Source organism: Eufriesea mexicana, unplaced genomic scaffold (assembly GCF_001483705.2).
Source record: "Eufriesea mexicana isolate 0111107269 unplaced genomic scaffold, ASM148370v2 scaffold4744748677, whole genome shotgun sequence".
Taxonomy (NCBI): Eukaryota; Metazoa; Arthropoda; class Insecta; order Hymenoptera; family Apidae; genus Eufriesea; species Eufriesea mexicana.
In genome coordinates this window covers 58,951-83,934 of record NW_016907941.1, presented here as the reverse complement: position 1 = coordinate 83,934, position 24,984 = coordinate 58,951, and the positions used below count along the sequence as shown (strand labels likewise).

General features: G+C 30.2%; 6 protein-coding genes across 6 annotated transcripts in view; 3 read left to right on the top strand and 3 right to left on the bottom strand.

Moving 5' to 3' along the window:
• Pitslre (cyclin dependent kinase 11B pitslre) overlaps nucleotides 1–895 on the bottom strand; it is a 3,614-nt gene extending 2,719 nt beyond the window's left edge. The window contains exons 1-2 of the mRNA XM_017898581.1: nucleotides 580–895; nucleotides 5–266 (exon numbers count right to left, since the gene is read on the bottom strand). Coding sequence (XP_017754070.1) covers nucleotides 5–266; nucleotides 580–713 — 396 coding nt within the window. The 5' untranslated portion in view covers nucleotides 714–895. The remainder of the gene's footprint in view (nucleotides 1–4; nucleotides 267–579) is intronic.
• A 377-nt stretch (nucleotides 896–1,272) lies between these two features.
• On the top strand, nucleotides 1,273–7,925 carry mop (tyrosine-protein phosphatase non-receptor type protein myopic). Its single transcript, XM_017898894.1, has 11 exons — nucleotides 1,273–1,461; nucleotides 1,668–1,870; nucleotides 1,941–2,263; nucleotides 2,367–2,479; nucleotides 2,541–2,920; nucleotides 2,991–5,932; nucleotides 6,006–6,544; nucleotides 6,620–7,083; nucleotides 7,148–7,446; nucleotides 7,531–7,677; nucleotides 7,736–7,925. Exons 1-11 carry the CDS (start codon nucleotides 1,375–1,377, stop codon nucleotides 7,861–7,863), a joined length of 5,625 nt encoding a protein of 1,874 aa, XP_017754383.1. The 5' UTR covers nucleotides 1,273–1,374; the 3' UTR covers nucleotides 7,864–7,925.
• A 1,182-nt stretch (nucleotides 7,926–9,107) lies between these two features.
• On the bottom strand, nucleotides 9,108–12,003 carry Stt3A (catalytic subunit 3A of the oligosaccharyltransferase complex). The gene is made up of 11 exons (XM_017898906.1): nucleotides 11,907–12,003; nucleotides 11,670–11,837; nucleotides 11,428–11,588; nucleotides 10,945–11,334; nucleotides 10,718–10,871; nucleotides 10,403–10,641; nucleotides 10,160–10,324; nucleotides 9,896–10,084; nucleotides 9,604–9,823; nucleotides 9,339–9,527; nucleotides 9,108–9,253 (listed from the first exon to the last, which is right to left on the bottom strand). The coding sequence occupies exons 1-11, from the start codon at nucleotides 12,001–12,003 to the stop codon at nucleotides 9,108–9,110; spliced, it is 2,118 nt and encodes a 705-aa protein (XP_017754395.1).
• Nucleotides 12,004–13,025: 1,022 nt separating this feature from the next.
• Nup205 (nuclear pore complex protein Nup205) lies at nucleotides 13,026–19,432 on the top strand. Its single transcript, XM_017898617.1, has 6 exons — nucleotides 13,026–13,087; nucleotides 13,378–13,541; nucleotides 13,637–14,345; nucleotides 14,419–15,138; nucleotides 15,218–19,153; nucleotides 19,217–19,432. Exons 1-6 carry the CDS (start codon nucleotides 13,078–13,080, stop codon nucleotides 19,429–19,431), a joined length of 5,754 nt encoding a protein of 1,917 aa, XP_017754106.1. The 5' UTR covers nucleotides 13,026–13,077; the 3' UTR covers nucleotide 19,432.
• Nucleotides 19,433–19,848: 416 nt separating this feature from the next.
• On the bottom strand, nucleotides 19,849–20,670 carry PIG-C (phosphatidylinositol glycan anchor biosynthesis class C). Its single transcript, XM_017898856.1, has one exon. It carries the CDS (start codon nucleotides 20,668–20,670, stop codon nucleotides 19,849–19,851), a length of 822 nt encoding a protein of 273 aa, XP_017754345.1.
• A 1,133-nt stretch (nucleotides 20,671–21,803) lies between these two features.
• Nucleotides 21,804–24,516, top strand: LOC108546483 (NF-X1-type zinc finger protein NFXL1). Its single transcript, XM_017898571.1, has 4 exons — nucleotides 21,804–22,064; nucleotides 22,143–22,255; nucleotides 22,336–23,995; nucleotides 24,070–24,516. The coding sequence occupies exons 1-4, from the start codon at nucleotides 21,804–21,806 to the stop codon at nucleotides 24,514–24,516; spliced, it is 2,481 nt and encodes an 826-aa protein (XP_017754060.1).
• Nucleotides 24,517–24,984: the final 468 nt, after the last annotated feature.

The window sequence follows — 24,984 nt, the reverse complement described above, 5'->3', positions numbered from 1 at the left end:
TTTCCCTATCTCTTTTAGAACCTTCTGAACGTTCTGATCTCTCCAAAATATCCATACCATGCCTACGATGTCTATGCTTATCTCTATGTCTATCCTCCCCACGATCATGATGTCTAGATTTTCTTTCCTTTTCTTCCCTACGATCTCTTCTATCACTATGTTTCTCTCTCCTCCTTGATGAATTAGATTTGTGATGACGGACAATAGCCTGTGGTGGTTTTATATCCAAAGAGTCCGCTGTATCTCCCCCATCCTCTTCTGAAAAACTTAAAGTATACTTTTCTCAAAACAACTAAGCACATAAAATTGATGAGTTAGAATACGAGAATTTCTTTTCATTTAATTAGTATATAGAAAAGGATTTTATATTATTGAAAATCATATATTTAATTTTTCAATTATTTGTTATATAGAATATTATTTTAATTCAATGACGCGTTAAATATTATTAAATACGTATTGTTTCTCCTTTTTACATTAGGAAAGCAGAGGATAACAGCACACACTGAACAAAAAATTTATTTAAATTATTTAATTCGAAAATTGAGGTTACTTAAAGTCAAACATATTATTCAATACCTAAAATCATCCATATCCTTCGAAGGGCTTTTCTTTATTTCTCCGTCTTCGCTTTGATTATCAATATCCATGTCCAGTCTATTTTCTGACATATTATAAGCAACTATATTCAGTTTTGAACAATGGTTTACCATACATAATTGTAAGTGAAAGGAAAATGAAACTTAAACATTTACAAATTTACGAAAATAAATTAAATTTTATATATAACACGTTATTATAATAATTACAGCACGAAAATACAACAATGTTTTTGGATATTAACTCAGCTCGTGATCATACTTTCTTCGAGCCTTGGTCCACGAGGAAACAAACAAGTAGTATCAACGATAGATTTATTGCATTACATCCAGTCTTCAATCTTTTTCTATAGATATTCATAAACCGTTGATAAACTTCAGTATACTTCATAATACAACAAGATGCATTCTTATTTATTCAGTATATAACAAATTGTTTATTCATGTATCCTTTTAATTGATATTTAATTGTATTTTAAATTTCGTATCATAAGGAATAATACAAAAAAAAATAAAATATCTCCTAAAATAAAGTACAAATATTGCAAAAATTATATTGGGAAAATAGTAAGAGTATTAGAAAAAATATTTTGTATAATATAAATGGAACTTTAACACATGAATACTTGCCCATAGACGGCACTTCATTCGTCATAAGTACGTGATAGAGAAAAGTACGTTCCATGAACAAATCCATTTTCTGTAAGTTTGACAGATGATCAACTGTCAGTTTTTAAAAACTTCGAAGGGGTAACGTATTAATAAAAGCATTATAATGGAAGCAGTACCAAGATTGCCGATGATATCCTTTCAATTAAAAGTTAGTCCAGAGCCTACTACGTTTGGACCAAAGTTAAAGCAGGTACAAATAAATTACATTTTAAGTTATAATATTTTAGTAATTATAAATTAATGAGTAATTTATGTTTTTATTACTTATAAATTTAAACTATTATTCTATGCTTTTTTTTTATCTAAACAAGCAACATAATTATACATTAATTTATTTTAGTTTATTAATCAACATAATTCAAATTATAAATATGTTTGACATGTTTTCTATTTTAGTATATACGCGATTTTTACAATAAAGATCCAGGGACATTTACACATGAAATACATCAATTAGAAAGTTTACGTGCAGTGGCTATACGACCACCCATTGATGTAGCTGGTTGTTCATTATTGAAAAGATATTATTGTCAATTGCATTTCCTTCAAAGTAGATTTCCTATGGGGAAAGATGGTGCAGCAGCAATTACATTTACATGGTAAAATAATTAAAATTAATAATTAATAGTTATTGATATTAATGACCTGAACACATTTAAATTTAAATAGGAGAGATACATATGCAAATATGGTTTGTTCACTGGCAAATATCCGTTTTGAAATAATTTCAATCTTATATAATATTGGTGCAATGCATACTCAATTAGGAGCACTTACAGAAAGAACATCAGCTGATGGGATGAAGATGGCCTGTGCTCATTTTCAGTGTGCAGCATGGGCATTTGAGCATTTAAATAATAGTTATCCACAACCATCTGGTGTAGATTTAGCTCCAGAGTTAATGACATTTATGCATCAGCTTTGTTTAGCTCAAGCTCAAGAGTGTATATTAGAAAAAAGTATGCTTGATAATCGTAAACCCACAATTGTAGGTAAGTATGAAAGAATTAAAAATTGCATAAATATGTTAAATTTTTTGTGGCTTTAACTGGTCTACTCTTGTATATCATTCTACAAGATATATCTATCACGCAGCAAAAGTCGCAAGACAAATAGTGGACTATTTTAATCTGGCATTAACTACACTTGAAGATGGAGGGGTAGAGGATGGAATTATATCAGATACAGTTGGTACTAAAATTTATAAGGTAAAGCTTAAATTATGTTTTATTATTATATTATGGAATATTATAAACTTGATTTTTATAGGGTTGGAAACACTACCTGAAATTTAAAAAAGCTTATCATTTGGCAGTTACATATTTATATCAAGGTTTAGCTGCTGAAGAGCAAAGAAAAATGGGAGAAAGAGTAGCATTTTATAATGCTGCATTAGCTTCTTTAAATGAAGCACAATTAATTTATTCAAATATTCCTGGAGAGAAAACAACCATAGAAGAAGCACTCACATTTACAAATGATGTGATAGAAGGAAAACGTAAAGCTGCTAAAAATGAAAATGAATTTATATATCATGAGGAAGTACCAGAAAAAGAAACACTACCCACTGTAAAGGGAGCTCCATTAGTTAAAGGAATATCTTTTAGTATTAATGATCCTGAAGTTTCAGGTCCAGATATATTTGCCAGGTAAATACTTTTAGATTAATCAAACATTTTACATTTAAGTTTTTTATGCAGTATATAATATTTGATACAGATTAATACCAATGAAAGTACATGAAGCAAGTTCCTTATATTCGGAAGAAAAAGCAAAAATATTACGTTCTGTCGGTGGCAAAGTCGAAGAAAAAGACCAGCAATTGAACACCTACTTAACTTCCTTAAAATTAGAACATATGAGTTTATGGGATCCTGATGCTCAAACATCAGAATGGGAACGTTTACCACTTCCTGATGAATTGGTAGAAAGGTGTGCAGCATTAAATGCAAAGCAACATGTTATTCAAGAGTTAGTCGATATAATGGGAAAATTATCAGACACTAGCCAAGATGTTGAGAAAATATTAAAAGAAATTAAGAAACTTCTTCTCGATGAAGAACAAAAAGAAAAAGAATATCAAGATACAGTTGGAAAAAGACCTCCATCGATAGTCGCTACTGATTTAACTAGGGAAGCTAAAAAATATGAAGAAGCCCATAATAAAGCTTTAGAAAGTAATCACGCTCTTCATAAAGCAATAACGATGCATGTAAAAAATTTAAAAATACTTTCTCAACCACTTGCCGAACTTATTGCCCATATACCTTCACCATGTGCATATCTTTCAGAACAAAATACTGAAAAATCACATAGCGCGATAGAACTCGAACGAATGCATACTAAGGAATTAAAGCGCATTTTAAGTAAAGTTGATGAAATGCGTAGACAAAGAAACGAATTGCATACAAAATTACGTGATTCAATTGCGCAGGATGATTTAACACGTTTACTAGTTACTGCTACATCTGATTCTGGACCTTTGGATCGATTATTTGCGGATCAACTTAGTAAACATCAAACTCTAGTAACATTAATAGACCAAAACCTTGCTGCACAAGATAATATTTTAGCAGCTTTAACAGATGCATATGCTCAAACTGCAAATGTACGAAAAGGTGTCGAAGAAATATTAAAACGTCGAGAACATACTATTTCTTCTTTGATTGCCTCTTATGATGCTTATGAAGATCTATTGGCAAAGTCTAGTAAAGGTCTCGAATTTTATAGGAAATTAGAAATAAATGTTTCAAAACTACTTCAAAGAGTGAAAAGCACTTGTAAAGTACAAGAAGAAGAACGCGAACATATACTGGCACAAGATAATAATAAAAATTCTCAAGAAAAAGTCGATCCGGTAATACCCGTTATTTATGATCAGAGTCGGAATCGTACTGGCAGTGGCCTTAAATTAAAAGATTACTTAAACAATAGGCCAGAAAATGTTCCAAATCAATATTATAATGTGTATAAAGGGCAGGGTAAACAAGTTCAAATAGATACCACAGCAAAGTCATATTTAAATGACACGGTAAATAAGACTGCAATGCATTCTAGTGGAGTATCTGCATTAGATGCTATGTCATCTACAAAATCTATACAACAATATTATCCTGCACCATATGCGGATTACAAAACAAATTTACCTTATTCACACGAAACTTCTACGTATAATGAAAATGCTGCTTTAAGTCAAAACTATATACAAATAAATAGTTCGGATACTGTAAGTACTTATCCGCAAGTAATTGGAACAATTACAACAACAGATACTACAGTACAGTTTCCAGTAAATTCTTTTGTATCTAATGGACAATACTCTACAACTTTAGATGGACAATATAAGTATTCTGCCAATGCTCAACCACTTTATAACTTTCCTAGCAATACATTGCAATATGAAAGTTATCAGCCTTCTGTTGATTATGCTGGATATAATGCCGCACAGCAATATCCTTCGAATCTTGATAAGACTGCTAGTGTGACTAAAAATGAGACATCATCCCAAACATCTACAATAACACAAACGTCTGTATCTTTACCAAATGCAGTTAATAAGATGGCCGAAGTACCAGCACATCTTTACACGACTGTAACTCAACAATATATAGCTGAACCACAACAAAAGCTCTCTCAAGAATCTGTTTCAACTGTAAGAAATCAGCATGTATTACCAACGGATAACACACAAATACAAAACTATCTTCTTCCTCAAATTAGTCAAAATGAAATACCATGTACTCAAAATTACGGTGGTGCGATGTATTATAATCCATCTGAATTACTTACACAACAAGTCACATCGTGTCAAAGTACATCCGAAACGACCAATATTTCTGTCACTAACCATTATATGCAAGCACAGTATGTAAGCACGAATATTCCTCAATCTGTTCATTCTACTACTTCTTTAACTGTGCCTGTAAATGATATGAGTACTTCGTATTCTTCAAATTTACATAGTTCTAATATTGCACAATATCCACAACAGAGTAATATAGACCAAACTAAACAAATTTATACAGATAAAGGGTATCAATATGGATCACAAGCATCGACTATTGATGCTGCTTACCCTAGTACTTATGGTTTACAGCAAGTTTGTAGTATTTCATATCCACAAACTATATTATCTACGGATGCTTGTAACACATATACATATACAAATTGTTCTACTAATACAGAAATGATTCAGAGTCATGCTAAGTCTTCAACAACCATGCAAAATTATTCACAAACATACCAATATCCACAACAATCACATTACTCTGGATATAGTGGTTATTCTCATGCCTACAATCAAGGATATAATTATATGCAAGGAAATCAAATAACCATTCCAATGACAGAATCCTATGAAAACCAAATGGGATATACTTACAATTCTACTAGTCAGTGTTATGATTACAATCCTAGTAATGTTCAAACTTCACAACCCACTCAGATATCACAACAACTTTCTGAATCAGTATCACAAATAAATACTGGCATTAATAATATTTATCAACAGCAAGAAAGTAATGCAAGGTATACGAATGCTAGTAATAATTCCATGGTTAGTCAAACTCCATCTTCTCAATATTCAGGACAAACCTATCAGACTCAAGGTGCAACTGATATTTATTATACAACACCATATGGTCTTCAAATGCAAAATCAAAGTAAGTATCAGAGAGTAATCCTTTTACATTAACTTTATAATTGTTGAAATTTTATTTAATTTTTTTTTTTTAGCATCCACTAGCCGAACTGATAATTATACTAATTATAATCAAACATATATGCAAGCTGTTAATAATGGAACTAATACAACGACAAGTGCAAATCCTACTAAATCCACAACAAAGTCAGAGCAGTCCAATGTAGATTTACTTGCTGATCTTGATGTCACTATTAATCATGCACCTTTAGTACCAGAAATACGGCCCGTTAATAAAATTCAAACACAAGACGAAGCTGCGACGAAAGATGCTGCTAGTGATAACAAAAAGATGAATAAAGATGATAAAGAAAAGATCATTGAAAATCAACAAAGTAACATACAATCTACTGTTACTGAAGATAAAACGGAAAGCGAAAATTTACAAATTGTATGGGATACATGGTACAATGATGTACAGCCTAAGCAGGATCCTTTAGGTGATCCGGTAGTACTACAAAAATTTATCAATGAAGTTGAAAAATATGAAAAATTTGTAGATAGTTTACTTGTTAAAACTTTAAGTGGGGCGACTAATCTTGATATAAAATGGAAGGAAGTTCAAGAATATGAAGTAGGATTGTTTGAATTATTTATATGATATATTATTTTGTTAATTGTGTTATAAAGTAATATATTTGAATTTCAGGAAAGAGAAAGTGGAAAACAATCATGTACAGTAGCATTAGCTCATTCTTCAGAAAATAGAGTAATGGAATGTATCCCATATGATACAACAAGGGTGCAGATATCTTCAACAGATATTCCAAATTATATTAATGCTTCTCATATATTGGAAATTACACAGTGGATACCAACAGCGTTTATTATTACTCAAGCACCATTATTGGATAAATTAGAAATATTTTGGATGATGATATGGGAACAAGAAAGTGAATTAATTGCATGTTTAATATCTGATGCACAGTTAAATGGAGAGATATATTGGCCTAGAGATGAGGAAGATATTTTGAACATTGGTAGTTTTGTGATTTCATTAAAAAAAAGAATAAACCATGTATCCTATATCCAAAGAGTTGTTTCTGTGCATAATACTAAGAAAAACTCAGAAAAGACTGTTGTGCACATGCAATTTCTCACATGGCCTTCCAAGTAAGTTTTTAATATAAATAATATCAAGTCATTTTATGCATATAATCGTCATTTTATTTTTCAGTGGTTTTCCTAATAGTCCAGGGGCATTGCTTACTTTTTCGACAGACATAATGACGGAACAAGCATTAAGACGTTGTATGAAACCTGTAGTAGTGCACTGTCTGGATGGTGGAGCATTAAGCAGCTTATTCTTAGTAGCAGCAGCAACAGTGTGTCATATACGTGCAGGCTGCGGAATAGTCAATGTACCTCTTGTATTCAAAGGTCTTCTAAAGTGCCGTAAACAAGTTGTAAATAAAGAATCCTTACTATTCGCGTATCAGTTGGTATTATACCACGCTCAAGATATTTTAATGAAACGTAAGAACTATTGTTCTTCATATTGTTAATATAACTCGATCGAATTAATTAAAAACAAATTTTGCTTCTTGAATAATTTTATAGGTGGAATTTTATCGTCTACTCGCTCGACATTTGAAAATTTTGAAGGATTAAAAGGTAGTAAGGATAAAGCGTCAAGAAAGATGCATCCTTCTGACGATTTCCTACAAAGTCTTGGCATTAACACTCAACGATCAGATATTGAACAAGGTATTGAACAGTAATATTTTTCACAAAGAAAAGTATAATGATACTTGTTAAACTTTAGGTCGACAAAAAGGTTCTACAACTAGTGGTACAATACATTCAACTACGACGTCGATTCAGGAAAAAGCTAAAGAAGGAGTAATCGATCCTCTAAGTCAGCTGGATCCTTTATGGTCTATTAGAAGATAATCAAACAGATCTGCAAGTAAAATTTTATTATGCACCAATAAATAAATTTATTATTTAAATGATCGTTTGCATTCCTACGTTTCTTAAATTAACAATATCGCTAAGAGTAAGATAATTATGATAATTGTATAAACATTGCAACTCGTATTAATTCATATAAATAACTTGATATTTCTGAAGTAAAAGACACTTATTGTTCAGGCGTTTCGTAATCTTTAAGTTTTAAGGATTTTACAATCTGTAAAATATATCAAATAAAATGTATGTATGAAAAACAAATGTTTGTACATATTTATTTTTTCATCTTCACCAGGAAATCATGTATTCACATGTCCACAAAACAAAAATTAATATTACACTTTTTAAGCAACATGATATAAGGCATGCGTTTCTAGACATACAGATAATAAATTGGTACATATTTCTAATATATATATACATTATATATTAATTTACTTATATATTATATATATACATTATATATTAATTTACTTATATATTATATATATACATTATATATATTGAGTATATATATATATGTATGTACCACAATTCAAAATGACTCAATAGTCAATTGGTATTATTTTACACTACACAATGCTACTGAGAATTGCGAGAACTTCAAACTTTACAATATTCTAGTTATGAAAGAAATATATCTTTTTTAACATAAATTTGTTTTCCATTAAAACAAATAATACTGTATAAAATAAATTATTATATTATTAATTTTAATATGTATAAATAACAAATTTACTTTTTTATGTATTGCATAATTAAATACAATTACTTACGTGTGTATAGGAAGCAATTATGAAAATGATTATCTTTGATTCAGGAATCATTTAATAATTTAATGTTTAAAATAAATGCTTTTTTAAGAATATTCAACTTAATAAACTATACCCTGAATATTCTTTACCTTACAAATATTGATACATTTTTATCGACATTATCAACCTAAATGTTATTTTAATTTTGCAATTAAAATAAAGATTAATTCCACAAGAAAATTATTTCAGAAATTAATATAATTATATTTACTAAAATAACGTTTATAACAAGGCCCAAGTACGTCTTTTGTAAAAGTTACAATTACTTACTAATACTTAATGGAAATATGTAATTCTGTATTTAGTGCCATGTTGACATTTCATGAATAATTATAAAACTTATAAGCGAATGAAATTATGAAAAAGTTTACAGAGTGATAATTACATCTTTATTATTAGTCCATATCTTTTTTAAATTCCTCTGTTTCTTAAATCTTTCACTTTATAAATTCGGACAAGCCAATGTTCTGTAGTATAAGCTTCTTCTAACATATCTAACTCAAAGTCCTTATTACCAATTTCCATGTTTCTAACTCTATCATATCCAGAGGGTTTGCCTGTAACATAAAATAGTAAGTATAAAATCATTAAAATTGTACTTATTTTCAAATATCAATAATAGCAAATTACTGAAGACCTTACCTCCTTCTGTATAAACTTGACCGAATCTGTAATAACACATCTTATACATAAGACAATTGAGCAAAATTGGAGAACCCTCTTTGTCAACTCGAAATTCTCCTGCAGAATTATAATAATCCCACTCTGTTATAGATTTTCCTTTTTCAGTGCTTCCGCCAATCCGCACCATCCATAGGAACTTATTAATGTCTAAAATTATCATTGAATGAATTCTTAAACAGTTTTCATTGAAAATTTTATTTACTTCATATATTAATTGTAATACCATCTGATGAGTAGCCTGTAAGTCCTCCAAAAATAACAAGAACATAATTAACATCTAATTCTCTCATTATTTCATACGCTTTTTCCTCAGAGCTTGCCATTGCTTGACCGACTCTTGATATGTGAGTATTGTTCCATGTATTATTGTCTACTAAAATTGTACGATTCGCCATTGCTGTAATCTGATATCCATAATCCCACCAAGACATTACCTTAGCATTCTGTATTTAAAAAATGTAGCTGTAAACACTGTAAATAACAAGAAAATGATTTGTACAGCATTACAAAATTACTTCTGGCGTGTTCATGCGTAACCAATAATACGCTTCTCTAAAGTCATCAAAAATCATGCGACCACCATCCGGAGAACGTGCCGATAACACGATACTAGGTGAACTATAGGCTTCTGCTGTAACCCACGTACAGTGAATAGTATACGAAAAGAAAAGAATGCACATTACTGTTATAAAGAGTGTAGCAATCTGCAAATTTATATACATTAATACAAAATTTTATGAAAGATAAAGAATATTAAATGTGGTAAATATATTTATTACCTCGCTTCTAAGTATGTAGTTACTTTCAAATTTTTTTGATTTTTTGTCACTAACTTTTCCCCTTTCTACTTGTTTCATGTAAGTAACTAGTAAAGAAGAAGCTCCAATTCCACCCAAAATGCACATTACAGGAGCAAGAACTAACATTAAACGAACCATTACACCCTGCAGAGTTCAAAACATATTTGAATACTTATTTGAATTTCCCTTTAGCATACATTTTTAACAATCTTTTTTACTCACAGCAAAATATAGACTTGTAACACCATATAAAATGAGGAAAATATTCGAATCCGTTAACTTTGAGAAACAGAAATATAAACCTGATGGAAATAGAAATACTAAAATCTGAAGATCGAAATAAAAAGAACTCCATGATGTTGGCTGATGCTCCGAAACAGAAGCAATTATTGGTATATGATTTTTTGCATAGGATGGGTCCAAAAGAGAATAAAACCGACCAGTCCATGGAGATATTTTTCCTTACAAGAAATAAAAACATCTGAACATTAATATTTTTATTATTTAAAGAAAATATGTTATTTGCACTGTATATACCTGTAATAGTTAAAATAACACCCAATATAAATGAAATAGTAACTACAGAAATGACAAGACCACGAAATAATATTTCAAAATCATCTTGAGACATTTTACTACGGAAATAATCAACTAATGCGTGAATTTGACAAAGTCCAAAAACTCCCAATGCCTGTACAAAATACAAATTAGTTTTGCGGATAAGATTTTCATGTAAAATTAGAATGATTATATTTTGCACTTACAAGCATGTGTTCAGAGCTCTGGACAGGTTGAAAACCAACAAAGGATATTTGCATAGATAAAATTGTTCCCAAACAGTACAAAATACTGTATGCGGTATATATTCTATGAGAAAATCTTCCAGTCACCATTAAGGTCAATACATGTAATGGAATTAAATTAATTAAGAATACATAACCACCCCAAGAAGACACCATATAAAAATATGCAAGAGCAGCACAAGTTGCCCAACAAATTGCTCCAGTTTTAACTGCTTTAATCCACATGTAATATGTAAATAACATACAAAAAATAGCTATGCCTTCATTATCATAGGACCCTGCCACTGATCGTGATATATAACCAGGAACAATTGCTATCATAGCTGCAGCAAATAACCCTGATGCAGAATCCTAGAAATTAAACAAAATAGTATTTTTAATTTACTATACAATATATAATTTTGACTATAGTCAAAATAGTACACTTATTTAATATATTATTACCTTCAGTTCTTTGGTAAGTAAATAAGTAATAATTGTTGTTAAACTAGAAAATAATGGAGCAAGGAAGACACAAATAGTGCGTATATCTAAAGTAATATTTAATATCCATGAAAGACGGTATAATGCTGCTGATGTTATCATTAATCCAGGATATATTGTCCCTGTAAAATAAATTCAATTTATATTAATAATCTTATTCAAAGAAAACTACATGAATAAAAATTAACATAAAAGAAATATACCTCCAATTATCCTTCCAAGTGGATACCAAACACGATCATCAAACCAATTGTGAAAACTATAAAACCCATTTTCTGCTAAATACTTTGTTGTGCGGTAATTAAAATATGGATCAAATTCATGAATAACACTTTCAAATCTTAAGACAGAGAATAACCTTGTTGCAAAAGCTGTAAAAAATGATTATAATGATACAAAATATTATGGAAATTCATTTTATCCTAATTTATGAAACTTACATAAAATTGCTGCAAGAGATAATACAGTTAACTTTAAAAGAGTTTCCTGTTTCTGTGCAGACATACGCAAACCTCTTGTTTTCATCAATGTAGCCATATTGATGAAGTTATGAAGTGTTACTTTTTTTAACTAATTAAGTACCACCTTTGTGTAATTTATCTATAGAAGAAGAATGAAATGTATATTGTTATTTATCATTTTTCTAACTTTGATAAAAACTACAATTGTCTCACATGCGGACAACAGCTAAATATTAAAAAGAAATTGTATGTTAAAATTTTGAATATAGTATTATAAAATCGTATCAATAAAAGTTCTAACGAAAGACACATGGCATTTGTCATTTAGTAGCAGGTTATGCTTCTGTAAAAGTAGAGAATAAAAAATATTGAAAGTGTAATTAAGAAATTAATGCATAAAGTGGTAAATGTATTACTTCAATATGAAACAGCGATTACATGCTAAATAAACAAATTATATGAATCGGAATAACAGCCTCCCTAGGAATTGACCACGTACACAAAATTACCGGCCGGCGACATATGTATATTTTGTATCACATATTTGATCGTTCCGCATCGTACATTTATGTAGTTTTATGAATATTACATAGACCGTGATATAAACTTACAAATTTATGAACTTTATAATACAAGAAAAGTAATAAAATAACAATATTATTCAAATTACTAACTCAGAAACATCGCGACTTGAATGAAAAAAGCATAGATTGGAGTCTACTATTAGTAACGCTTCTTACACTTACAATAAAATAAAGCAAACTATTTAGTATTCATGTAAATACATTTGTTGTAATAAGAAAGAATTACGAGTTTGCTTTGTTCCTATGTAATGAATACTAATCGTATTTCTTATAATTAAATACTGATACCTAAATTAAATTTTTAAATGAAAAATAAAATTCTAGTGTGAACATGCCCCTTAGGTAGTAATCCTAAATAAAATACACTTACAACTACATGAGCATTTATATGTACTATCGTGTATTCTTATTCAATGGTTTATGGTTATCAATAAATCCGTCGTTCCCGCCAGAGGACCGGTATTTGTATTATGTTGCAAGAGATTTCTTTCTTTTCATTATATTTGAGTACAATATTTTGTTTTACCAGATTTGTGTTTTTGTAACGTTCCATTTATCGCAAAAAGATGTCCGAAGGTAATTTTTAATTCATAAAATTACCTACTTCTTTATTAATACATAGAAAATCTAACCTATATCACACAAATCATCATAAAACATTTAAATTATATTCATTGTTAACAATGTGCAATGATTCGTATATTTCACTATTGTATCATAGTATTATATAGTTGTAAGTTAATAGTTTAAGTATAAAAAAGTATTTAATTTAAACCAGTATCATATACTTGTTTTTTCATTCTCTTTTCTTTTAAACAATTATATCAATTACTAACAAATTAAAATTTATTCTACATACTCCATAGAAAACGGAACTACGGAGGATATGTGGACTCCATATAAGGAATTACAAAGTCTTGTGGAACGATATATTACATCTTCTCCAACAACTCATGATCTTCAGTATCATGAATTTACAGAAGCTTTACGTAATCATAGGCAAAATTTTTTGACACTTTTAAAAAATCCTGTAAGTGATTATATAATATCACATATTTAAGATTATATGAAACAATAAAAATATAAATTTTCATGTTATTTAGTTTAAGAAGTACTTTATTACAGCCTCCAAATGTGAATAGTAGAGAAGAAATAACAAAGGGAGCTACAGATGGTATTACACTTCCTGGTTTAGGATATCAGTTGTTATCGAAAGAATTGGTTAATGAAACCCTTATTATATCAGATATGTATGAACTTAACGAATTCATGGCATTGGATCTTCTATGCACTGCTCAATTGCAAATGCTTCATCATCCTGGTTTACCCAGAGGACTAACAGCTATTTTATTATATTATGATGGAAAGAAAGCACTTACAGGAACGTTAAGAATGCTTATACAAGCAAGAATGGGACATAGTTGGACAATTGATGCTCCAATTGCTCTTCTAAGACATATTACAGAATATACAAATAAATTGCAAGAAGATGGTTTATTAGATAGAATTTTATCATTGTTAGAAAAAATGGATCCTGTGAAAGAACAAGAATTATTAGAAAAGAATCGAGCATTAGGTGGATCAAAACATCGATATATGGTTATGAAACTTTACAATGATTCTAGGCAGGATTTAGCAGATATTTTGTATTTGTGGTCTGCCCAATCCTCATTGCCCAATCCAATTTTATTTCGTTTACTCTCTTTATTACAAACAAAACAAATGGAACCAGAAGCATATGAAAAAGGTTCAGATAAGGTTACTCTTGCTATTATTATGAGCATATTGAATGCAATCAATTTTAGTTCATTACATAGCCGTGAAAATGGTGAAGGTATATTTTTTAATCAATTGTAAATGTAATTTTTATATTGCAATTTTTAATATTATTTAACATACTTTTTCAGAATTGATCAATTCTATGCCATTGATTGCGGAAAAAGGAGCACATGAAGAATTACATCAAAAATTAATATCAACTAATGTGAATTGGGAATGTGCTGGATTACGTGGAATTATACAATTTGCCTTTGCAGTTGCTCTTACAACAATAAAAACTGCAGCTAACACACAGGTTTTAAATATTACCACTGAAGATGAGAGATTGTTGGAAGCAGCTTTAATAAACAAATGTTTTCATTTTATGGCTGAAATATTATTTAAAAACAAAGGCATATATTATGAAGAATTTTATCTCCGTTATTTTCACTCTCTTATATCCGATTTTATATTGTTGATGCCATTGAAAGTTAAAGATTTGCGAAGTCGAGCAGATGAATCTATGCGTTTGATCCAGGCATACCAACAAGAGGGTATTGAACCACCTTTAAATTTAGATAATCATTTTGAATATTTGATGTTAACAGTGGCAGAATTATATAAAAAGGATCCTTTAAAACTGGAATTAGTCATGGATTATTGGTGTCACCACACTGATTCAACACACGCTTCTGCTCCTGCATACATCAATCGCTTACCATCTAGGCAAGTTGCCCTTTTTAAATTTGTCCGTCTCGCTGGTGAAATATTACCAGCAGGATTATTTGTGCCATATCTTAAAATGATCGCATCTCTCGCATCTTCTCCTCAAGCAGCACGACAAGCATTCAATTTTCTTAAGCCAAATGGTAGGCATTTCTTTTTATTATTTCTTTTCCTTTTTCATGTAAAGTAAACAATATTAAATAAATAAAAAATTATCTATAGGATCTTCTGGATCAACAACAATTTCTTGGGATCACTTTTTTAAATCTTTAAGCCAATACTATGATAATCTTAGGAAAGAATTGCCTCCAAATCAAGATACTGTTTACCGCCAAAGAAGCCATCCCAAAGGCATTACACCCGAAGAAGTTAAAGGTCTTGAAGCAGTATTGTTGGTCGTCCAAGTGATTGCAAAAAATGATGAAATATCCAGAATAGCAATATGCGATCATCCAGGATGGAAAGTATTACCATCTTTAATTGGTTTAGTTAGTTGTGGAATATCGATTCCATTGAAAAGCGTTTTGATACGAACACTTGCTGCGCTAGCAAAATCACCCGAAAGTTCATCCACTGTATGGCAAAGTTTAGAGGCTGCACAAATACTTTCAACTATACCAACGATAAGCAGCTATCAACCAAGAGGAGTTCAAACTGAATTGGAAGAAATTGAGTCAAAAAAAGACGAATATCCATTAACACGAGCAATGTTAGCACTTTTAGACGTTCTCACCGATTTTCCTGTATTACGATTATTGGGAATGGGACAGCGTAATCCTGGCTTTGATCCATATTTACATTTTATTATTAACACTGTCTTTCTAAAGTTTCATACGCGATCGTACAAAAATCCAGGAGAAAAATGGAAAGTTGCAGAAGCTTGTTTAAAAATATTTTCAAAGCTTATTAAGCAGTACGAGCCTGCTGTAGAAGATTTCATTGGATGTAGAGTGGAACTTCAAAGTGGAGAAATTACAATGGTTAATTCTGCTCCTGGTTATCATATAATGACTCAATTACACTCAAAATCTGAATTACTTCATGTTATACTATATGTTCTTAATAAAGGTTGCGCTAATTTTGATACTTATGAAACGTTTCCTGGTAAAAAAAATCTTGAAAATGGCACTTTGTATTGTTTAGAAATATTAGAAAGAGGATTAAAAACGCAACATAATTACATGGCCCAATTAGCTGCTGCGAAATCAATACACAAAATTTTATCTGGGTTATCAAGATTACTTTTAGAGGTAGATCCACAATCAAAAAAGCCAGATTATATGATAAATGTTGCTAAATATGTTTCTTATAGTTCTTGGCTTCCACAGCATGCATTTCATGCTGTCGGTGTTATTCATGAAGTGGCCAATGAACCAGGAGCAGACTCTGAATTACTTTCTACATTTACAGCTACTCCAACTTTAGCCACGAATATCAGACACGGTTTTGTGGAATGTTTAGATGCGGATATAACTTTTGATGAGGATACTGAAAACGACAAGCAGTATATTGGTAGATGTAAAGAACGAATTTTACTTCTAATGATGCAAAGTATTACACGACCTACGCCAAATCTTTCTCACTATCTATTAAGATTTGAGATTACCAAAGATATCAGAAAAACTGTTCTGTTACAACCTGGTATTCTAGGCATTCCTCGAACATGTATGCATTCAATATTAGGGATTTTAGAACAGTCTCTTGAACGTGGTCGGGATAAAATAACAGAGGCCTGTTATTGTTTCCTTCATACATTAGCTGCAAACAACAAAACATCTGTTTCAGTATTGAGATTCTTACGAGCTAGTGTGAATCAAGACTTTGTACAAAGACATCTTTCAAAGTTACCATTTGAGGGACAAAACAGAGCAACCGAACTTGGTTGTATGTCGTGGTTATTAAAGATAGCTGCAATTGAATTACGAGTTGCTGGTGGAAGCTTGCAAAATTCTTTGGTTCAGCGACTCGTTGGGAACTTCGGCCAAGAGAAAGGGCAAATCGTACCGTCACAGAAACTTCTAATGGATCTTTTGCATTATATCGAATTTCAGCTTCAACTGGAATCACCATTATCTCTAGATTTCTTCGATCCGTCACAAATCGAAATGGTTTTAGGACGATGTAGTGTTCCAGTTGCATTGATAGGAGGTCCTCGACTTATAGACATCAGAAAATTACATTCTCTTATCACAGAAGAATTGACTGTTACGCAAAGTAGTGCAACCGCAACTCAACGTAATCTTATGCAACAGGAAGTCCAAAAAATTCTAACATATGCTTTAAAAAGAAATCAAACGAAGTTATTGTCCTATGCTACGGTGAAATTCGTGGAAGGCTGGTGCCAAACGACAGAAATATTGTTTTGTGTTGCAACAAATCAACAACTTCCTACACCACAGAAACAGAATCTACTGTTAAATCTGTCACATGATTTGTTACAAAAAATGACGTCCTGCGAAGCCTTAAATGAGATTAAAACCTTAGTATCTGGAACAATTTTGATGTTATTGGTACATTTACGAAATAGTTTTATTACGCAAATGAACGGCGAGTCATTTCCTTCGTCGCCCTCAAATACAACGATGATGAAAATCATTCTGAGCCATATTTTGCAATGGATCTTGAATGCAGGAGCTTCTTCACAAAAAGTAATAACTCATTTATATGCGGCGTTGTTAAACTTTCTCTGCGTTGTTGGTTTAGAGAAATCAGAAAGTACTAATATCGTTGATTTAATGTATATAAGTCAATTAGATAGTTCAGTGAACAGAGTAATGCCTGTACAGGAACGTTCCCATCGATACGCAACGATACAAGTGATAAATAGTTTTGGAAATAAATTAATGGATATTTTATGCCACAGTTGCTCAGGCGGTCATGATGTTTGTAAAATGTTAGCATTATCCTGCTTGGATAAGATCTTGGAATTGGATTATGATAATGCATGGATCATTTATTTAACTAGTAGAGGATATTTGAAGCACATGATCGACAGTCTTTTAGAATCTGATAATATGTTGCGATGTATGTTACAACCAGAGCCTCAAACATTAAGGCCACTTTATTTATATGAAGCAAAAATGGCAACATTTTGCAGGATGGCTTCTACAAGATTAGGTGCCGAAAGTCTTTTAGAAAATAAAGTTCTATCATGTATGTCAAGTATGATTGTTTTTGATCATCATCCCGACGTTCACGTAGAATTTGAAGGTGGAGACTATTCTTTCATACCCTCCATTGGTCAGCGCTACCAGCAAATATTTTTACCAGTTTTATATCTTTGCGATGCAGTGCTTACTACCCTCGGAACAGAAAATCAATCGTGTGCCATACAAGTTTGTGGCTTTCTACAAAGCCATCGAGATACTGTCGAGATGATATTACGAAACGCCTTTCCGAAAGCAAATACACTTTTTTTGAAAGAAATAGCTTGTCTTACAGGTGTGATATCTCGATCCGCAAACATCGATATGTATAAATTGGTAGACGAAGAATTGGCTAAACTTGATTTCGATGACTATAAATTAGAAGATGTTAGTGGCATAAGAGAACTTCGTGCACATCTTTATCGATTACAAAGATTAATGTTGTCATTATTGTATAAATTCCAATTACAGCCAGCCCCTGTTCGTTTAAGCCATGAGCAAACAGTAGCAAATCAGCAACATATTTCTTGCGTACAAATAGTTGCAAATATTATGCTGTATACTCGAAATCAAATGCAACATAGTAGAATGGATCAAAAAATAAGGAATATACTGTTCGAGCCTCATTTGACACCAAGACCAGGAGGAAGAGAAGATAAAATGAAAGACACATCGGGTGGAGTACATTTAGGAGTAATTGTTGATCAACTTGTGTCTGTTACGAGTTTATTGCACACTGAATTACCTCACATTGATACTCTCATTAAAAAATCAGCGATAGTAGGGGAAATGAGTACAGCCGAATTAAAAGAATATATGTCCGAAGAGGAAGCGGAACTTGACGTGCAAAAGCAACGAGTAATAGTAGAACAGCGATTAAATCGCTGGATTAAAGAAAAACGTCAAACTATAAAATATTGTTCTTTAATAATAGAACACGCTTTGTATATTCTTTGGAGTCATTTGGATTTTTATATGATACAAGTGATATCAAGACATAGTCGAATGCAAGGTAAAATTACATATTGTAAATATTAATCAAATGAGATATTAAAATTGTCTTTTTCCTTTTCAGTTTCTTCAGGAGGTATAGATGAAGATATGGTGGCATGGAAAATATCATCAGAGACATTAATGGAGTTAAAACAAGGTTTTGTTTCTACATTTACAGATAGCTTTATTACACAATTGTTAGATACACATAATGAATATGCAACGGTGGATCTTAGTTTCATCGAAGCTCTTGTCCGAAGAATTAAAAGGCTATTACAGTTTATCATTGTACAGTAATGTCGCGTCTATAATTCAAATGTATAACATATTTTTTATATATTGCTGTATTTAAAAATAATTGTTAAAACCTTTGCAAACAATATTTATTATAAAAATTGGACAAACAACAATTTTGAAAAATAAATCATATATGTATAAATACAATTCATTGAAAAAGTTTGTTTCATACTTTTATTAATTAACATTCTCAAATTATGATTGAATATTTGGAAAATTACTAATATATCATTTTGAAATATTTTATTAGACACAATAATATATAAAATACATTTCTATGGTTATATTTTATTGCTACTATTGTATTATGTACTGTGTATTAGTAATAAATTAAATATTCAAACATTTCTAGTCTATTTCTTTTCTTGAATTACAATTTAATATATTGCAATAAACAGAAGAAAATACATTAAATATTTAAGATGTAATAACAGCCTCATCCCATGGTCCATAAATATTATCCTTATACTTTTGACATCTTACATACCAATAAGGACAAATAAAATGTAAAAATATTATGGATGCAATAAATACATAAGAAAGAGTTTGTGAAACCAATAAAAGAAAGTACAAAGTACTTAGTGTTAAAAAACTTGATATAAGTATTTTGCTATTTAATTTATGCATTAAAAATGGTAATAAAACAAAACATTGTACAGAAACAGTAAGAAGAGAAAAAGCATGTAATGGGGATGCCAATCTAGATGCTAACATTAAAGAGCCAAAAATTGAAGATGTTATGGATAAAGAATCTGACAAGGAGATTTGCATTGAACCATATTTGCTAAATATTAAATGTACAAAGAACATTAATATTGTCATAGCATAAATCGTATCTGTACTAATGGTTTCAGTTAAAGTTTTTAAAACAGGTGATAAAATATATCCAAATGTAAGAAAAATCAATACAGTTCTAACATGTTTTGTTAATTCAATTAAAATACTTGGCTCTTTCAAACAGTATACAAAATAGCCAAATATTGTAAATATTACACCAAATATAAATATGATATCAGGACTGGTCCACTCATTGTTTAACCAAATAAATATTATAACAAAAAGAATCACAATATTTAATTGGATACATATACTAGCGCCAAAACTTATTGCTTCTATTAATGTCACATTATTTGGTTTTATGTTTTTACGTAATTGTTCCAAAAATGAGCTATCTGTATAATTATCTGGCAAACCATAATTTTCATATAAATTTTTTTGCCATTGTACCTCTAATCTCATAATGTATTCTGTTCTTTATTTTCATTAAAATTTCAAGTGCATAAAATATGAAATTTAATTTTCATTAATTAAATATCATTGTGAGTTAGATATTATCATTAAATGTAGATCAACATTTTTATATATTTTTGGTATGCACCCATATGTTACAAAAAAAACAAATGACTTCAATTAATTTTAAATCATACTTAATCGTAATTTTGTTGATTCTTGAGTATTATGATACTCGAACCATACATCTTAATAAAACGAAGTTATTGGAAAATATTGTAGACATTTTTTTTTAAATCTTTAAATTGTAAAAAAATGTCTCTTCCAATAGTAACCAGAAAATACTTTGTTTGCAACGTGACGCTAATTTGATAACAAATGTACAACTACAATTAAAATCTATAATTGACTACAAAATCATTTCCATCTGTGTCAACATTTTGCATCTATTTTTATGTTAACTCTTGTATCTAATACTTTGATACCTTGGTTAATAACCCACTGTCTACCATTGCAATCATCAGTTTATGTTTTGACATGCTTTTGCTGCCAATATATTAACATAACTTGATAACTAGACCTACAAAAAATTTGGTAACATTTTGGTGACAACTTGTACTAAGCATTTTGAAAATCTGGTAATAACAGGTTTTACTAATAGATAGTTTTATTTATTTCATATGAAATAATTAAGGAAATTAAATTCATGATGTAAATAATATAAAATTACAGTATCATTCTTATACTGTTTTTTTACGAAATAACCAATAAGAATCTAGTTATACTGTAGATTTTAATTTTGTAAAAAAGAGTGCGTGGCAAAAAATATGGCCGAGATTTAGAATAATTCAAATATAACTAAAGTTGATTGTGATGTAACATATTCCAAAACCACAGTTTAATTGTTTCTTTAATGCTTATTTCATATAAGATCAATATACATCAATATGTTACGTACGCATTAACATTTTTCCATTTTGTTCTATATAGGTAAATAAATAATTATTTTACATTTTTTTCAATTTTTAACTAATAAATTCTATCATGTTAATTTTTATAAGGAATATACGTTGTATTATGATTTACTATTGTAGAATAAAGTTATTCAATATTTTGTTGAAGAAGCATAATTCAAAATAAAAATGCAGAAATTTAGACAAGCTCAAGCAGAAAATAAAATAGCAATTAAGAAACATTTAGAAACAAATGCCTACTTAGAGTCATCCAGTGAGGATGAAGATGATAGAAATGAGGAGGATACACAGAATGTGGTTCAAAAAGTACTATTTACCTATCAAGGAAAAGAAGCAGATGTAGAAAAAATTTTATATTTAATTAATATTTTTCAATCTAGTAGTGCTGTTTGCTTAATATGTATTTCGACTGTTAAAAAAGCAGATCCAGTATGTTATTCTAGAATTATATGGTTTACAAACTTTGGTAGTTTATAAAATATATTTTAGTCATTATTAATGTTTTAGATTTGGAACTGCAAAAAATGTTTTGCTTTTCTGCATCTATCTTGCATTTTACATTGGATACGAGATAGTTTGAATGTTAAACTTGAAAAAGGTATAACACCAATATGGGCATGGTAAGATATATCTTAAATTATCTATATATGTATCTGTTAACAATATATTCATTTATATGTAATACACAAATATATTTTAGTCCAAAATGCCGTATGGAATATGGGCAAGATGAAGTTCCTAGTTATTATACATGCTTTTGCAAAAAATTCATAGATCCTCCATATTGTCCATGGCATATTCCACACTCCTGTGGAGACATATGTGGCTCATTCCTACAACCAAACTGTGGTCACAAATGTGTTTTACTTTGTCATCCTGGACCATGTCCCCCTTGTGCAAAAACAGTATGTGTCACATGCTATTGTGGTAAGCAAATACCTCAACAACGGCGATGTAATGCCAAAGAATGGAGTTGTGGTACTGTATGTAATAAAAAATATAAATTGTGTTTTCATACTTGTAAAGAAGTATGTCATTCTGGAGAATGTCCTCCTTGTTCAGAGGTATTACTATTAGAATGTCATTGTAAAAGTAATAAAGAACTAAAGCAATGCTCTGAAGGACCATGGACTTGTGATAAGCCTTGTAATAGATTTCTCTCTTGTAACATTCACATATGTCAAAAAAAGTGCCATTTAGATGGCGATTGTGGACCTTGTCCATTGGAAAAAAATAGAACATGTCCATGCGGGAAAAAACGTTATGCCATTTCATGCAAACAAGAACATTTGCCTACATGTGGAGATACATGTGGAAAATTATTAAATTGTGGTTCACATTACTGTAACATGAGATGTCATATAGATCGATGTGGACAGTGTTTAGAGGTAGTCACAAAATTGTGTAGATGTGGTAGCTACCAAAAAGAAATTGCATGTGGTAAGGAATTCCATTGCAATAAGAAATGCGTGCAAATGCGTTTATGCGGAAGACATCTATGTAATAAGAAATGCTGTGATTGTCTACGTAAAAATACATATAACATATGTGAAAAAATTTGCGATAATACTTTAAATTGTCGAAAACATAAATGTGTTGCTCCTTGTCATAGTGGTCCTTGTTATCCATGCACACGAAGTGATGTTGTTCAATGTAAATGTGGATATAATAAGATAACAGTTCCATGTGGTACAGTAAAAAGAATCAGACCTCCAATTTGCAATAAGCCATGTAAAATACCACCAATCTGTCATCATCCCAAAAGAGAAACTCACAAATGTCATCAAGGCCCTTGTCCACCTTGCAAAAAGACTTGTGGCTTGCTATATAAACGATGCGGTCATTCTTGCACCTCTGTATGCCACACAAAAGTTTGGGTGAAGGTAAATAAAAATGATATAAAGACACAACCAGCAGGACCATGGAACATACAAAAAGAAACTATGCAACTAAAAACATTACCATGTCCTCCATGTGAAGTCTCTGTACCAGTTACATGTTTAGGAGGACATGAAACATGTCCATGGCCTTGTCATATGGCCAAATCTACTTCTTGTGGAAGAGTATGTGGAAAAACATTATCATGTGAGAATCATACATGTGAATTAATTTGTCACAAAATATCATCTTCTGAATGTATGGAGTGTGAAAAACCATGCCTATTTCCACGACCACAAGGTTGCACACATTTATGCCCGAAAATTTGTCATCCTGCACCATGTGACCCTTGCAAGCAACTAGTTAAAGTACTATGCCATTGTGGTATAAGTACTTTATATTACAGATGTTCTGAACTAACATCAACCAAAACTGAACAACGTAATGAATTATTTAAATGTGGTAACCAGTGTCCAAAAAATGTAATTAAATTATTAGATTAGTTGTGCATTGTTAAATGTACTTTCTATAACTAAATAATTGTATTTTGTTTTAGTACCCTTGTGGACATCAATGCATTGATGATTGTCACCCAGGTCCATGTAAAAATGAAAAAGAATGCAAGAAGAAAGTGAAGCTGTTTTGCGATTGTAAACGTATAAAGAAAGATTTTATTTGTTCAATAGTGCAGAGGGAAGATATTCATATAAAATGCGACGATGTTTGTAACACAATAAAGAACGAAAAACGTCAAGCTGAAACAGCTTTATTAGAACGAAAACGGAAAGAAGAAGAAATACGTAATCAAAAGGAAATTGAAAAGTTTGAACGAAAATTCAAACCCCGTCGTAAAGGAAAAGATAAGTTCGATAAAAAACAATTATTAAATAAAACGCATAATAATTATAGAAAATATTGGAGTTTAGCTATTTTAATATGTTTAATAAGTATTGTAATATTTTATGTGAGTGTCCAATATTCTTGGATAAAATTGATTTATTAAATTAAATTTGTAAGTGTTTTATTATTGTTATTTTCAGGAAATAATCTAAATTTTTATTACATAATTATATTTTTAATTTTAGTTTAATAAATTAATGCTCAAATTTTTAATAATTTGTCATAATTAATATAAGATATTTCAGTATATTATATTTTTTACCAATGTATTTGTGCCATATAATTATAATATCCAAAGAATTGTAATTAATGTATGTTTTATGAATTTCTACTTTGTGTTAATTGAATTACAAAACTATGACAATATTAAATATTGCATTTAATTTTTACATAATATTTTGACATAAAACAGTTTTGTCATTTTAACATAAAGTAATAATCAAAGTATATACAATGACATGCAATTATATATGTAGTTTATTTTTTTTCTTGCCTTCTTCTATTGATCACTTTATTATAAATTATATCCGCAAACTGTTTCAAATATCGATGAAAGAGTGCCATCTAGTAG